Genomic DNA, 16855 nt, shown 5'->3' on the forward strand with positions numbered 1-16855 from the left:
GCTGTTATGTATATATATATATATATATATATATATATATATATATAGATAGATAGATAGATAGATAGATAGATAGATAGATAGATAGATAGATAGATAGATAGATAGATATGCTTCCAGAGTAGGTGAGCTGTAATGGTGTGGTCTGAAGTGAGTGAGTGGTTCGCGCTCCATCTCTCCGCGTCGCGCTGAGGTTCAGCCACAGGAAGCGCACAGCAGCACCTCCCGTTTCCACACAGGAGCGCACCAGTGCGCTGGAACATCTCGCGTGGGGAGAGAGAGAGAGAGAGAGAGAGAGAGAGAGAGAGAGAGAGAGAGAGAGAGAGCGCCGCTACCCGCTGTGAGACGAGAAAACACCTTATACCAGATCTTTCGCCGCCGAGAAGGATGTTTCTACTCTCAAAACTTTAATTCCTCTCAATGCTCGCAATGCATCTGGATTAAGTTTGCGGTTTTTGCGGGAGGGCTCCGTTATCTGAGCGGAGAAAAATGAGGGCAGCCGTCGGTTTCCGTGGATGATGATGTCCCACAATGAACGCAGGTTGGTCGTAAATCTATAACGTTGTTGCACCGGAGAATAAACTTTTAGTGCTTTATGTCTGAGTTTGACACCGACGATACACGAGAAGGTTTGATGTTAAGTCATGAAAGTTATTTTTTTCTCTGTTTTTCCCCAATAAACGTCAATATTAAACGATTTTGAGGTGGGTTAAAGGAGACATTGCGCCTAATAGAAAAATAAATTATTTTACTAGTTTCATTTAATTTTTATCTACGGAATATATGTGTTTTCTCGTGTAAACATTGTAGTAGGATGATGGTGAACGGCGTGTACGCTGTATGCAGTTTGTTTGTGCGTGTGTGTGTCCGTGTGTATGTGTGTTTTAATATCCTGGAATAACACTGAAATCCTTGGAAGAGGACTCAATAGTATCCATATCTTTGGAAGTTATGAGAAGAAATGGAAGGGATGTACAAGGATTTGTGTTTAGATTGGATTTAATAATCCCTGTCTGAGAAATAAAACCGTGGCGGATCTGAATGGGAGTGTGTTTGTGTGTGTGCGTGTGTGTTTGGAAGTGCTGGTTCTGCTTTCAAGTCCGAGAAGCTGTAGATTATTTCTCAAACAGAATTGGTTTTAAATAGCCGACCTGAAGCTGACTCGGGACTGTTTATCTCTTTAACATTGTCCAAATGTGAACATTTGTGCATTTTACAGCATTATAAATATAATTGTTCAACTGTATATGATATACTAAGTAAACTGTTTAGGTTCTGAGAGTAAATGGGGTAACCTGCTTTTTTGTTTTGTTTTGTTTTGTTTTGTTTTCTTAAACGTTTAAAAAGATTTTGGTAGTTTTTAAGGAAATGTTGTGGCTCAAAAATTCAGATTCTAAGCAGGGCAATTAAAAATAATCAAACAAAATGTTACTCTTATGCAAATGATTTGCAAAACTTTATGCTGTAACAATTCATTCTTGAGAGCCCCCTGCTGGTATGAATGCCTCAATCAGCTGCTCTTATCGCCTATGCCTTGGACCGACTTTTCCTTTTCTTATAACACTGAAGAATCCAAAGCTTTCGTCAAATCAGATTTTAGGCAGGTGGTTACGGTTTGACATTCAGAATCGAAGCACGGTGTGAAATCACATCCTGGACGTCTGACAGAGTCAAGGTTCCAGTGTCTGTCTCTTCCTTTTGTTTTGCAAAGCGTTTATTTTAATTGAATTCTTGTTGCATAATTCATATCCTGTTGTTCGCAGTTGGGTGCTTTGTCAGACTGGGACCCGTGTTTTTTTTCACTCTTTGTTTTATTGTTCTTTGGCGCACTCAAAGAGTCCTTTCCAGAGGGGGGGAAAAAAAAAAAAAAGCATGTGGTTGTGCGTGAGAATCGTTGAAGAATGGGGAGAAGGAAGTCCATTTGTGCTGTGAAAATGTGAACTCCTCGAGAGGTTTTGTGGTGGAGTGATTGGGGGGCTTCACTGTTAATGTCCTTCCCACCCAGAGAAATCCTGTCTGGATTTCTTCACAAAAGTTCAACTGGACCTGATTTAACATTTGAAACCAAAAGCAACGTGTCTTAAGTAAACAGAATGACAAGAAACGCTTGGAGACAGAAGGAGCAAGAAATACTAAGGAATAAGCAGAGGGCACACAGGGTTTAATAGGATGTGCGTCAGGACAGGTACTAAATAACAGGAAGCGACCAGGGGTGTACACACTTTGTTAAGAATGGGTGTGTTTCATGACAAGTCTAAATTTTTATCGGCAATGTTCAACACCGACAATGTTAAGTTTTAAAGAGAAAGTCAGGATGAGGTTGTTTTCAGACAGACTTGTTGAGGTGAGTCAATGCGAAATGATAAGAAATAGCTCCATTACCTGTAGTTTGTGAACATCATATCACAGTGAAAACTGATTTAATTCTTTGAGTGGTGTTAGGTTAACAGCTAATCAGACAGACTTTGCCGTTTTAGCTGATTTTGGATTTACATGGGACTATAGAAAATTACAAGTAACTGAAGCTGAACAAGTTTATGTTAACTGAAATCATCTACAGTTTTACGAGATGTTTTAACAAGGTCAGTGTTACACCCTAAAATCTTGTTGGTTGAGTTTTTTCGATCGACCTTGTCAGCTGTTAGTTTATCTGTGGAGAAGTAAGACTTGCTGTCATTGTGATCAGTGACAGTGATTGAATGAATGCCATCCTGGAAATATACACTGCTCAAAAAAATAAAGGAAACACTCAAATAACACATCCTAGATCTGAATGAATGAAATATTCTCATTGAATACTTTGTTCTGTACAAAGTTGAATGTGCTGACAACAAAATCACACAAAAATCATCAATGGAAATCAAATTTATTAACCAATGGAGGCCTGGATTTGGAGCCACACACAAAATTAAAGTGAAATGTTTCCTTTATTTTTTTGAGCAGTATATAATAGTCTCAATCTGAGTTTGGCCTGTTCATTGTAAACTATGCATGTTCAAGTTTTATATTTTGAACTAGAAATGATCAAATTCAGTTCACATTTCGTTAGAAAGTAAAAGAGCAATTTAGTCTAAAAATATTTGTTGGGTGCCTGTACCGCCCCCTGACAAAATGGCCCCCAGGGCAGTGAGCCATACCACTCTTTTACAGAAAAAAATTGTACTATTAAAAATTGTACCTGTTTTTCTTGGTATCTTAGTTTTTGGGAACTTTTTCTAGCAGACCTACAGTCAGCCACTTTATGTAGAGACACTAATGTTGTTCAGTGAAGAAAACAACAACAAGCAGCAGTCTCTAGTAATGCTGTAAATGATTAATTAAATGCTGACATTTATGAACATCCTAAGGGTATGAACATCCTTTTGTCTGACTATTTTGAAAATGATTAAAGCAGCTCAGATTGCCCACTCCCACTAGCTGTTAGCCTCCCACCATTCCCACCAAAATGACATGACGTTGTACTGTAAGCAAGGGAACTGTTACTGATGGAAACAGAGCATCATAAAATCTGGAGTATATCCTTAAGCCTCTTGTAATTGTAGCTTATGAGGCTTTTTCCGAAGACATAAGTAATTTTGTTGATGTAGTAGTTAGAAAAGTTTGGATCCTAGTTTGTGTGCCATCCTACCACAAATCCCCAAACCACTTGTGCCACTTCCCATACAGCGGTGATATTGTTCCTCCTCTAAGTACCCCGCAGCTCTGTTGTTTTTCCTGCTGATAACGTGCCTTGGAGCTTTCTGTTGGTCGCTGACATCTGCACTGGACACAGCTTTCTTTAAAGGGTCAACTCAAGATTTATGAAATGAGGTTCTGTTCATTGGTCCGGAGTGCTGAAACTATAATGACCGGTCCGAGGAGGGGCTGTAGTTATTGTTGGGTGATGGAGACAAGCGAAATCTTAAAACAACTCTAATCTTAAAAAAGCGTGGTCATGGTTTTGGTGAAGCTGTTCAACCATTAAAGTGTCTTTAAATTTCAGTGGGTATTTACACAGAAGGTGGTGACTGTCCACATGGAAAATTAGTAAAGTGATTTAGAAATGAAAAATCGTTCAGTAGTTTCAATGAATGGTGTTTTATTGATTTTTTTTTTTTTTGCTAGTTGTTTTTATATCAATTACTATGACTGCAAACAATACATGTTTTGTTTTCAGCATGTGTTGAACACAGCTCATTGGTGACACACTGCATACATTTGTTTACAGTTTTTAAAAAAATTAGCCTTTGTAAAATTAACCACCCAATTCAAATATGAGAAAGGTTAAGCATTACATTAGTAAAATAATATTGGTATTAACTTCTGTGATATTTGTTGCTGCAGGGAAGACATAAACTACTTATGAATGTCTGTAAAATTGATGCATTAGATATAAAACTATGAGGCACATAATTATTCTTGTAAAAGACATAAAATCACAAAAAGTTGTAAAAACATGATTTGTGTCACGCTAACTTTGAATTTTCTCTCATTCTCTTCACACAGAGTTTCAAAATCCACTGCAAGTCCCTCGACCAAGGGTCCGCAGTCACCTCACTATCAAGGTGCAGTCAAAGTTAACATCAAAGTCATGGCCCCCTGTCCACGGCTTGAAACCTCCTGTGGCCCCCAAACCCAGGCCTCTCTCTCAGTCTCACCTACAGGGAGACACCCACCATCAGCACAGGCTCAGCAACGGAGAGCTGCCTCACGCTGATGGGGAGACGGGAGATCTCCTTGAAGTGACTGAGGAGAACCACAATAAAGAGGAGAGACAAGAAGTAGAGGGTGGGGTTAGTGACAACAGCTCAGGAGGGAGCGACAAAGAGGACACGGCAGAGGAAGAAACCGTGGCAGGAACAGATGGAGGAGCAGAAGTGTTTGATAAAGATGGCGATGTGGACAGCATAGCCTCCGATGACACGATTAAGGCAGACGATTTGATTGACATCGCAGAGGAAGAAACCACCGACAGTGATTCCGTTCAGCCTGAAGATAGTGACCACACTGATGATGAGAGTACAGTAATGTCATTGCATCCTCCAGCGGAGCCAGAGTATGAAGAGGTAGAGAAGACGGAAACGGGTTGTGACTCTACAGAGCACTTATATGAACAAGAGGTGGAGTCACATCTTGAGCAAACACAGTCGTCCAGTGTTGATGGTGAGAACGATGATTCTGGACTTCACGAAACAAGCATTGAGCTGCCAGGTAGCTTTTTCCCAAATGAGGCAGAGTTGGAAAATGGCAGATTTGCATATGGATTCAGCATGCTTCCAACTGTTACTGAGGAGTATCCGTATGATTTGATCGGCCCCACTGATGATGCCAGCGATACGTGTGAGTCGTGTGACACAGCTGAAACTGGGGACACAGAAGTCTGGCAGCCAGAGCGAGCCACAAAGGACCCCTCTGGTTGTTTTCGATTCACGTCCAGCACAGAAGACGTGTTTGGGCCTTATTCCGTCATAGAAGCGGTTCCAGAAGATACGAGTAGCACGGCTGATCCTGAGTGGAACCCTGGAGAGGAAGATAAATTTTCATCAGCAAATGAATCTCAAACCCAGGATGCCTGTAACCAGGAACCTTACTACGTGTCATCAGATGACGTGGACAAGCTCGAAGACGAGCAAGCCAACTCAGAACAGCTTCACAATGAAGATGCCACGGAGCAATCTTTTCAACACAAAGACAAAGACATCGAGTCAGCTGATGAATATGCGGACATTGATGATTCAATCTGCCTAAAAGATGATAAAGCTGAGCAATCTGAATGCGTATCATCGGAAGATTACGTCGAGATAGGTGAAGAGGATGAGGAAGAGGAGGTGGAAAAGAAGCATATCCGAGTTAAGAGTGCAAAAGAGAGGACTGCTCAGCGAGAGCAGGCTTTGCGTGGCCAGAGAAAAAGCTGTCAGCCTCGCCTCAGGTTGTGCAACATCACAGTGCCAGCAGACCTAGACCTGGGCTGCACACCAGAGCTCACCAATAGGGTGGTGTTTGCTCACACTACTGAAGCCTTTGAAGAAGACATTGAAGAACTAGACTGCCACATTGTGCCTTACTATGAAGACACAGATTCAGACAGCGATGAGCACATATATGTAGAGGTTGGGTTTGAATCAGAAGGGGAGAATTTCATGTCTCTTGATCGAAAAACCATTGTCACGCGATCAAGGTCTTACTCTGGAAAAGTCTCAAATTATGTACCAGAAACTGTACCAGAGGAAACAGGGACAGAGACTCATGACTACTGCACCGTACCGGAGGATAAGAGCAGTGAACCTCTCAGCCCCTTGGAGCAGCCAGCAGTTAATTCCATAACACCATCTACAAAGTCTCGTCGCTTCTTGCTCTCTTCTCGGTCTGCCGATGGTCCAGGATTATCCTTTTTCACTTCAACGGAGAATGACCAATCACTTCAGAATGAGATCAGAATAAAGAGAAAGGATGACACTTTGTCCCTGCCATGCGTCATAACTTCCTCTGGGAGCTTCTCTCAGCGTAGCCATCAGTCATCAAGTGGTGTTTCCACGCCAACTTCTTTAGCGGACATACCTCCACCCTTTGAGCTGGTTCCAATCACCAAGAGACCTGTCACTAAGAGCTCACCATCCCTCCTGATCCAGCATGAACTGAGTGAAATGCCCAAGAAGAAGAAGTCCTCGTTTAAGCGTTTTCTAGCGTTCAAGTTCAAGAGGAAGACTGACCCAAAGGGTTTCAGTGACGGAAGTGTCCGCTCTTCGCGATCCTCCTCCGAGTCCAGTCATCACGGCGTGAGAGTCATAGAGCTTGATCGTCGAAGCAATGGCAGCTCACCTCAGCTTCAATCTGCCATGGTGAACCCCCAGCAACATCCATCAAACCTGCCATCCTCTCTAATTCTCTGCAAAGATCTCCACAGGAGGAAAGGAGACCTCAAAGCTGATGGCAAGGGTGTGTCCAGAGTGGAATCCTTTGAGGAGCGCTCTCGCCGCTCCATCATGCCACTTCCAATGACCAAACCTCGCTCCATCTCATTCCCCAGTGCAGACACCTCAGACTATGAAAATATTCCAGCCATGAGCTCTGACTATGAGAACATCCAGATCCCAGGAAGACCCACTAGATCCCACACAGTCACAGAATTTTTTGAAAATCCAAACCGGACCACAGTAGTGTCCAATGAAAATGATGGTTATGTGGATATGAAGAGTTTTTCTGGGATTGACAGCAAGCCTCAGACATTGAAAGCAGACTCTGAAAGGTAGGAACAAAGTATTTTCTTTGATTTCACCTCAACAAATCCAAAAATGTTTATTTCAACCTTATTTATAGCAATGTTTGGTGTAATATTATGAGAAAGCTCAAATAATTTTGACTACAGATGCTTCTAGTATCAGGTACCCTAATTAATGAACAAAATCACATTTTGATCTCACAGATCTTTCACAGAATGTTTGGCAAGCCTTTTCCTAAATCAGCCAAATTTCCAGGTTCTCAGTTAGCAAAGCAGCCCCAGACTACTAAACTACCACCACCATGTTACCAGTCTCATTAGTTGACAGAATATTTTCTCAAAAGTGTTGGGATATGTACTCTCTTTGGTCAGCGAGGGTTTTAGGATTTAAACTTTCCTACAGATGCACTTTTTCTTTCTTGTTAATTCATGAATGCACACCTGACCAGAGGCATGGACGGCTCTACCCTGCTCTAGTTATTGGTCTAGGCTCCTCTATAATGCTTCAAAGAGCACTATTGTTCAATAGCGCTCTATAGAATGTGCATGGTAATTCAGAATAATTTTGGCCCCGACTCGTGGGAACATAAACCATTTTTCTATTTGTGGAGAAAACAGAAAAAATGCCCAAAATGGCTCTCTCTAAGTATTGCTGAAGTCTTAGGAGATTAAAAGTGGGATTGCAACTCTTTCCAGATAGATGCTGGAGATTTGTTTTTATCTCATTTGTTCGTTCACTTTTTTTTACACTGGGAAATGACGAATTGCTCTTTCGGCCTTCTCTATGTTATCTGGCATAGAGTAGATAACAGCTATTTAGGTGATTTCTTGATTATACAGTTTTGGCAGTAAAGAGTCTAGTGTATTATAGTTGAGGCTGTGTTTAATCGTAGTTAATTCATGGTTTACCCACCCTAATGATTACTTTTCACCTAAGCCCATTTTGATAGCATATTTTCCCCTTTTCAAATGAATTTGTAACTTAAAAACTGCCTTTTGTATTCACTGAAGTTATCTTTACATAATATAAAGTTTTGGCTGATGATCTAAAATATTAAATGTGGCCAAAAAAATCCAGATACAATCCTATTTCAATGCACACTATACAGTCAAAATCCTTGAACAGCTAACATCCTCACACTTTATGTTAGGATACTTTCCAGTAAGAGGGATCCCACTGTACTCAACCAGGTGATATTTGTTAACGTATCTGAGAAACAAGCAGCCTGCCCGGTCAGGCATCACTGGCTTCAAAAAGACCAACAGCTCTTTTTGAGCGTATCCCTGTTTTTATTATTATTATTATTATTATTATTATTATTATTATTATTATTATTTGATTTTGAGGTCACATCTGGTGGTGCTTTTTCCATGCAAGACTGATGTAGTAGAACAGGCACTGGCAATGAAGTAGCTCAGCGAGTGCAGCTTCTGCACATTAGGGAAAGTCATTATGGATGCAATTAAAAGTGACAAAATGGGCGAGGGGGGTTCTTTCACACGTCGAAGTGGTGGAGGATAAGCGAAAACGTGAGAGCACCAGAGGAGGGAAAAGTGTTAATAGAAAAAGGCAGATCAATATTAAAACAAGGTTTGTAAATGATAAAGTGGAATAGTGAATTGTCTTGCGTGAACAAAGGAAAGACAAAAGAAGCAGTTCTGGTGTAATTCCTCTACTATGTCAGCCACTTGTGTTTAAGAGGGGATTTTTTTTTATTAAAATGGCTTTCTCCTTGTTGCTTCTCTGTCACTGTCTTCTTGTGGGTCTGCAGGGTTTACTGCAGTGTGTGATGAAGTGGGGAATCACCATATTGAGACAGTACAAAAACATCCCGACTGCACTACAGTCACTCCAGAATGCAGCCTGAGTTTGACCAATGCAGTTTTTGCATTTGTAGTCATGTCACAGATTATATCCATTAGATTTAGGCTTGAACTTTGAATGGGACATTTTAACAATATGATGAATATGAACAAGTTTGCACATGAGCCAAAAAGTTTGATTTTAGTCTCAACTGACCAGAGCACCTTCTTCCAAAAAAAAAAAAAAAGCCCTCTCCCCTGCATGGCTTTTGGGAAATCTGGAAAATCTTTGAATTGGTATATTTATGGTTTTATTTCAATAGGAACTTTATTCTTAGCCTGTTCCATGATGTGAAGTGCATGGCTAATATTTGACGTGCCACCAGATTCCTCTACCTGAGCTGTGGATCTCTGCAGCTCCTCCAGAGTTACTATGAGTCTCTTTAATTCTGTTTTAAACCTCTTCACAACTTTATTCCAAACCCATCTGCTGTGTCTCTTATTTCTTTAAGGTGTTGTTTGTGCACTGATGTTCTCGAAAAAATCTAATTTCACTTAGAGGAATCAAAAAAGGGTGCTAAACACTTTTTATCTTCAGTTTGCCATCCATCAATAAAATATCCTCAGTCATCCATACATTTAAGTCTTCCACCTATACATGAGACCTCCACCAACAAAGCTTGTTAAACTTTCTCTCCCATCACTCCTACCTCATTACTGACTGATCATCCATTCTTCCCTCACCTTCCTGAACTATTTAAAACATCAGTAATTACACAAACGGTTATGAAACCTGGCTAGGAACCCACTGATCTTAATGATTTCAGACCAATTTACGATCTCCCATTTCTGTCCAAAGCTTTAGAAAAACTTGTAGCTCACCAAATGTATAATTAGCTCTGTGACAACAACTTGTTTGAACAATTTCAGTCTGGTTTTCGGCCCTGTCACAGCACAGAGACCACACTGGTCAAAATCACCAAAGATCTCTTGGCGGCATTGGACTTCTGCTTAGCTGTTCAGCTTCTCTTGGAATAAACAGCACAGCTTTATCCTGGTTCTCATCATCATCTATCTCTGATGGCTCTCACCTTGTTCAGCTAAAGCCTTTCCAATCCCAAGTATCCGCAGTCAGTGAGTGGCACGCCCCAGGGCTGTGTCCTGATGCCACTCTTCTTCAATATTTACCTTCTCACTCTTGGCAGTAAATTCAGAAAATGTATCAATTTCCATTGCTGTGAAGATTACATCCAGAGCTACCACATCTTTATCCCTCCTCATGCCTCTCATAATCTTCTTAAACTTAATCCATATAAAACTGAAATACTTCTTATTGGCACAAAGTCCACAATCTGCAAATCCAGCAAATTTTCTTTATCCACTGTCCTCCTCTCACCACAGGTCAAGAGTCTTTGTGTCATCCAGCATCCTCCCTTTCACAGCTCATACTGACATCACCCACTCTGCTTCCTTCCACCTTCGTAATGTTAACCGTCTCCGTTCCTAACTTACCTAACCACTGTCATTTTAGACAATGGCGGTACCCACTTTTTTTTTCACTAATGTATATGCGCTTTTGAAAAAAGGGTCAAAAACATTGGGCTTAAGTGACTGCTGACTTTCTTACTTTTATGATAACCGTGAAATCCTGAGACTGATTAATGTGAACAAGTGTTCAATATTTCAAATGTTCGGATACAGAGGCAGCTATGTACTAATATTTGGTTTCATATACTTTCTTGAACAAATGGCCCTAGAGAACATTCATGATCTTGATGTAACCCAAAATGAGTTTGGCACGTCTGCCCCACAGTGTGTTAATATGTTTTAGAGGCACTCTTATATGTCTAAGCATTTCTAAAGAGCTCTATACCTGACCACTGCAGATGCTTTGTGTCCTAGTGATGGTATCAGTGCGCTTCGCTTTGTGCTTCAGATCCCACATCAGCCACAAAGATGCCAAAAACATATCAGTCTTTCTGCTTTTCCTTTAGCCGCATTCCCACCACTGAGGTTCCGGTTACCAGGGTCACTCTGAGTTCCCTCAGGGCGGATTTTTTATTTAGGTCAATAGAATATTTATTTGTGCGAGAGTTTACTCACAGAGAGGCATTTCTCTGCCTTTGTGAGCACATATCGCGTGAAAGCCTTCGAAATCCTGACACTGCCGCAGTCCCAGAACACGGAGATGACGATGACAGTGATTTATTAAGAACACATTCAACACAGCACGGTCAAAGCTCCTTGGAGAAACAAGTTGATTTTTGTGAGGGAAAACGAGCGGATAGCCTCGGGGAGTTTCTCAACAAACGCCTGCAGCCACAGACGTGCATTTTAAGGCAAGCTTACAAAGCTGCTCTCCACCATGGCTGCCCTGTTTCTTGTGGTGTGATTAATGCACGCCAGCATTAAGACACCACATTAGCACACACATTCAGACTAAGCAAAGAAACATGTTCATTAGCGGCGCACTGCAGTGTAGGATGAATGCAAAACAGAGGCTGCGATTTAACCCAATCCCAATCAGGGTGTGTTGTTGTTGTTTTTTTGTAGGTGTGTGGGTTGCTTATTATATGCGCATACGTGTGAGCGGCTGGAGTTACATCTCTGTGCTGTTTTATCAACCAGATGATGGTCCAGCTGAGGATGCTGTCTCAGCAAACCAGTCCCATTGAAAAAGCCAAACGGCTACAAATGGGCGCAGGAAGCCAGCCAATTTTAGCAAAGAAAGTTCAGGATTTTGTGCAGCTGAGACACTGTTTTATTTTAGCACGTATAATGGGGTCTTGCTAATGTCTAGCAGAGTTGTACATCACTCTTCCAGTTCAGCAAAAAACCTCTTCAGAATGATGACAAAGCCCTGGCATGGCCTTTAAAACGGCACCTCCACCCACTGTTTTTTTTGCATTAGTAGTGATGAGGGAGCCATCTTAAGTACATTGTTGTTCTGGGTGGTGCGCGGTGCAGCGAGGCAGTGGGCAAGGCGTGTCCCTGGTTCGCCAGGACCGGTGCCAGTTGCTCTGAGGTCGTTAACAGGTCATCCCAAGGGAGGAAGTATCCAGCCCAGGAGTTTCCCACCAGCCTGTTTACAGGAAATGCGGGATAAGGGTGAGGTGCTGGTGGGAGGTAGAGAGGCGCAGAAACGGCATGACAGGTAGGATGAAACGGGAGGAATGGGCTTACCTCTGTTGCGGGGTGAGGGCTTTGCTTTCCCTTGGAACAACAGAATGAGGTGTGGTCCAGTCAGGAATGTCAAGTCTGCTGTCGCTGTTACTTGAGATTACCAATAACTATTGCAGTCTCTCTTCAGGAACAATCTAACAGATTTATGGGTGCTAGATGTATTGTTGCTAAAGAGTGAGTTCATGTCTGCTATGATTTGCCAAACCACACAGTGCAGGACTGAAGCTACAGCAAACAATCCTCTGGTCTGGATATGCCAGACGAGTATCTGACCCTACGAACTAGTATATATGTACCCTCAGGTTCGTCAGAATGTAATATAGCAATGCAACTATTTGCATCCTTTTAGCCTTGCTATTAATTGTCTGTAACAACGGATGGCTCAAACGTGGCTTGTGACCGTTTAGATTAAGCTTTATCTCACAAACAATCTTTTTAAGGTATACTTCTGCTTAAAAACACTTATGGTTAGCTTTTTAAAATCGCTTAAAAAGCTAACCTATATTCTTTAAAAAAGACACTTAAACATAAAGAACCCTAGAGACCATTACTGCGTTCTGTAATGTCCCTCCTGAAATTGAAATTCCAAGAGGGGAAGCTGGATTTTTGTTTTTTCCAATCCCCAAAGACGTCATCCGTTATGTTGTATCATGTTTAAACTGCATCAGAGACTCAATAAAAAGTGTTAAAGTGCACCTCTGACAGCTTTGATGTCATTATATCAATCACGCTGATTGTACTGTACAGCCTCCGTCAGTGAAAGCAGTTTTGCAGTAGCTGAATATTTAAAGAGCACTTTGGTTCTCTCTGCCTTGGTAATCACAACTTGGAAATGACATTACACCCAATTTCACCGCGTTCCAGCTGCAAGCTGCAAGTTTTGAATTAAAGTTTTGTTCAAAACTTTAATCAAAACTCTCTGCCTTGAAATTTTTGAGTTTGTGATGGGATTCGATTCAAGTACCTAATGGGGTCACGATCAAGCCAGTTTTAAAATAATCAGTATTGGGAGTTGCTGACAAAATTCCATTCCTGTGATTAGACTTTTAATTATAGTACTGTCAGGTGTTACTGTAAGCCTGCTTTGCACCATCGAGCTGTGCAGCAGCAATTTCTCTAGCCAGTTTCTTTAAATTATTGGCTGTTCTTTTTTTCTTTGTTTCTTCTTTCAGTGGTTGAAATTGTGAGGAGGTCAGTATACCATTAATTTGCTATATTTTCTTTTTATATATATATATAAATATATAATTCATGGATAACCCAGGTAGATGTAATTTCTGTTCTGGTTCTGGCCAGCATTGCTACTCTAATGCACCAGCACTCCATGCAGTGCTTGTTTAAAATGTTGTGGCAGTGAATGGAAGCAGTGCTTTTCTGCTCATAATCAGTCCGGGTATAGCTGCACCACAGCAATGACTTTAAGGACACCATCTGTCACATCACTTAAACTCTATAAGACTCTCTACTGTTAGGTTTTATCACTATATGCCATTTAGTTTAATAAAAAAGTGACTTAGAACTAATGGTGGAAGGAAAAGTAAGCAAAATATTGTTATTCAACCTATCACTCATTTTGCTCAGACACCGAGAAAAAGCAAGTAAATGTTGCAGCTAATTACCATGAGTGAGGCATGCAGGAGCAATGTTTGGAAAGAACAGTTGATTAATTTGATAGTGCAATTTGCTAACATTAACAGACTTGAAGATATCTGAAAATAAAAACACAAGGCATGAACTGCCTTGTGTTGTGTTGTCTTGGGTTGATACTTTCATTGGGGCTGAAATTAAGTTTACTTTGTTAATGGTCACTCTGTTTTCACTCAAGTTTTAGCTATATGCTCAGTCATCATATGTTTTTTTATGTCAAGAACAGTTTTCTGTTTGATTTGATCAATTTCTGTTTAGTCATGTGACAATTTATTTGATTTTCTAGCTCTGAAGTATGACAAGATCTGACATTTGAAAATACTCAAGTCACTTGCAGCACACAAAAATTGGAATTTGGATCTGTGACCCCAAATCCCAACTCATCATGCAGTTGAAAAATTATCCTTCATCTATCCCAAACAGACCACATGTATCACGGCAGCAATCATAAAGAAAATTTATTATTATTTTGTACAGACGCCACCTCCACATCAGTAAACAAATAACCTTCCTCACTAAAGACAGCGAACACTCGAGCACATGTTCCAAATCCCCCATTAGTATCCCATTCTTCTATGGTTAGCAATCAAATGAACCAGCACCTTTAGTCTTTTTTTCTCGTAATGGTGCCATTATAAGTGGAAAAAGACTTCTTCTAATATATATTTTGATACGGAGTGTTTACTTTATTGAATCGTGTATTACAAGCACCATCAAATTTACCGGAGGCTGGTGAGATGTGTCTCTCTTTTTCCTCTGTTATTGTGCCCGCCTTTAAATTTGACACACTAGATTTAACTTTGTCGTGTTTCTAACACAGCCAGCTGGGATAATAACTTTGCTTTAATAGTCTTATTCTCTGAGCTCATATCTAATGTTTCTCATAGTTGTCCAAGTTTTCGGTTTAATTTGTTTGGTCTAATTTGCTAAGCTTAACATATATTGCAAACCCAATCATTTCTTTCCTTTTATTTGATTACATTTCTTCTTTTGTGTGAAACGTTCCTCTGAATAATTGAAGACTGAGTGCAATTGTAGGTTGAAGACGAAAAGGTGAAGGTGAAAGTCCTCGGTGGAGTTGCTCTCGGTCGTTTTATAGATAGCGCAATAAATCAGAGCGACAGAACGACTTTAAAAAAGAGCAATTCCCCACAGTTCTTTTTTTTCCTTCTGAGCCAAACCCGGGAGCCCCGGCTACGCCGACCCGACCACTCTGAGGTCAACCGTGAGTAATGGGCTGTAGGTGCTTCCACTGGCCCGCCCAATAAGGCTGTTATAGGTGGTGGCTTGGATGTGTGAGAGGGAGAAAGAGAGAACTTGAACTACAGAGAGATCCTCGTGAAGTATGAGTATGTCTGAAAGGAAACTGAGTCTAAAAGATAACTCCTATAACCTTTAGTCTCCTGGAGGTATAGCCTACTCCTCACTAGTCAATAACAAATTATTTTTTCAATGAGGCACTGCATTGGACTTCTCCTCATTTTGCAGCAGCTCTGTATCGACATTAGAGCCATCGACCTACGCCTGTCGTATTTACAGTTTTGTGATGACGTGAACCTGTCAGACATACTTAAAGGGTCATAATGGGCCAGAGGGCATCGCTAATTAGTGCAGGTTGCATTTAGAAGGGATTACACAAGAAATCGTCTGCAGCATATCCCCTCGGCTCTTGCAGCGCACAAAAGGATTTCTAGCAACTTCGCCATCTCCTCAGGACCTAATCAGGAAAGGGATTATTACACTCTTAAGCACCCAGGGACTCTTTATGAAAACTGAAATGCTTAGGGACACTCAAAGGAAGCAGAAAAACATACATTTATAAGGGACTGGGAATTGAGCACTGCGTCTGAATGTGCCCTTTGGGAATGCGGTGAGTGGCCTTTCATTGTAAATCTGAGCCTGAGATTGAGTGTGCTTTATGCTACTTTGCATTCCCGACAGAAAAAAAAACAAAAAGCATCGTGCCGTATTGCTAATACAGTGATCCTGTTCTATAGAAGCTGTTATAATGATAATAGGTTTTGCTATTAAATGTGTCTTTTTATGTCTTGTGCAGTGCCTACACGGAACCTTTTCCCATGAACCCGGTCTCTGCCGGGCTGTCAGCTGATGAAGACCACGGTCGTACCTCAGAGGAGGAAGACGGAGCCTTGGAGCAAAGTTATGACCGACAGGTGAGTGGTAAGATCCAGAAAAAAAAAGAAAAAAAGGTGTATAATAGACATTGGGTCAGTTACAATTTATTTTACTTTAACTAAGGAATGCACAATTTTTATATATGTTGGAAAAATATGTATTTCTCATTTGTATTCTAGGAGGAAGGACTGAACTGATACAAATGTTTACAACCAAATTAAAGATAATAAATTGAAAGTTTTATTTTATATCAACTTTATTTACTAAAAGGTAAATAAAGCTGATGTTCCCAGCTCAGATACAGGCAGTGTTTTAATTAGTGTGTGTGCAACTAATTCCTTAACAAAATAAACATTTCTTGAGATGCCCTGATTGATTTTGGCTCCCTATGTGTAAAAAGACTTCCTTTAAAACTTAGTGATAAGTGGCAAGAAGGTTTTCTCAATGTGGATGAATTTTGACCAACTATTTAAAAATTGTTTAAATTCTCCCAAGTTAGAGAGTTTTCTACCATAAACAGCATTTGTGGGCATACAAACACATGTCAATCAGACTTAAGTCCAGACTTTGACTATGCCAGTCAAAAGTAAAAGTGCTGTACGACCAAGCTAGATAACTGCATTCACCTATTGACCCTTTGAAACTACGTCACTTAATCATTCGAGGCATCATGACGAACGTCGCAAGTGAAGGTCTGGTGTAGTGAACTGAGCGACTGAAGTTGTTCTGCCAAGTTATTGTTGTAAGTTTATTCATAGAGTTTACTTGTTCGAGTCAGCCTAATTTGTTTTTGAACGTAACGCACCTGGTTGTGGCTCGTAGACGGCGGTATTTACAGAAGCTTGAAACAGCTAGCTGAGAAACCGACCCGTACTTCCTCCCTCCTGA

General features: G+C 40.8%; 1 protein-coding gene across 2 annotated transcripts in view; it reads left to right on the plus strand.

Moving 5' to 3' along the window:
- Positions 1 to 278: 278 nt before the first annotated feature.
- fgd5a (FYVE, RhoGEF and PH domain containing 5a) overlaps positions 279 to 16855 on the plus strand; it is a 54126-nt gene continuing 37549 nt past the window's right edge. For both annotated transcript variants that reach the window (XM_015060869.1, XM_015060870.1), the window contains exons 1-3: positions 279 to 541; positions 4486 to 7225; positions 15888 to 16005. In XM_015060869.1, coding sequence (XP_014916355.1) covers positions 532 to 541; positions 4486 to 7225; positions 15888 to 16005 — 2868 coding nt within the window. In that variant the 5' untranslated portion in view covers positions 279 to 531. The remainder of the gene's footprint in view (positions 542 to 4485; positions 7226 to 15887; positions 16006 to 16855) is intronic.

The sequence above is a fragment of the Poecilia latipinna genome, unplaced genomic scaffold, assembly GCF_001443285.1.
Source record: "Poecilia latipinna isolate Pla-1442-1.1 unplaced genomic scaffold, P_latipinna-1.0 Scaffold1751, whole genome shotgun sequence".
Classification (NCBI taxonomy): domain Eukaryota; kingdom Metazoa; phylum Chordata; class Actinopteri; order Cyprinodontiformes; family Poeciliidae; genus Poecilia; species Poecilia latipinna.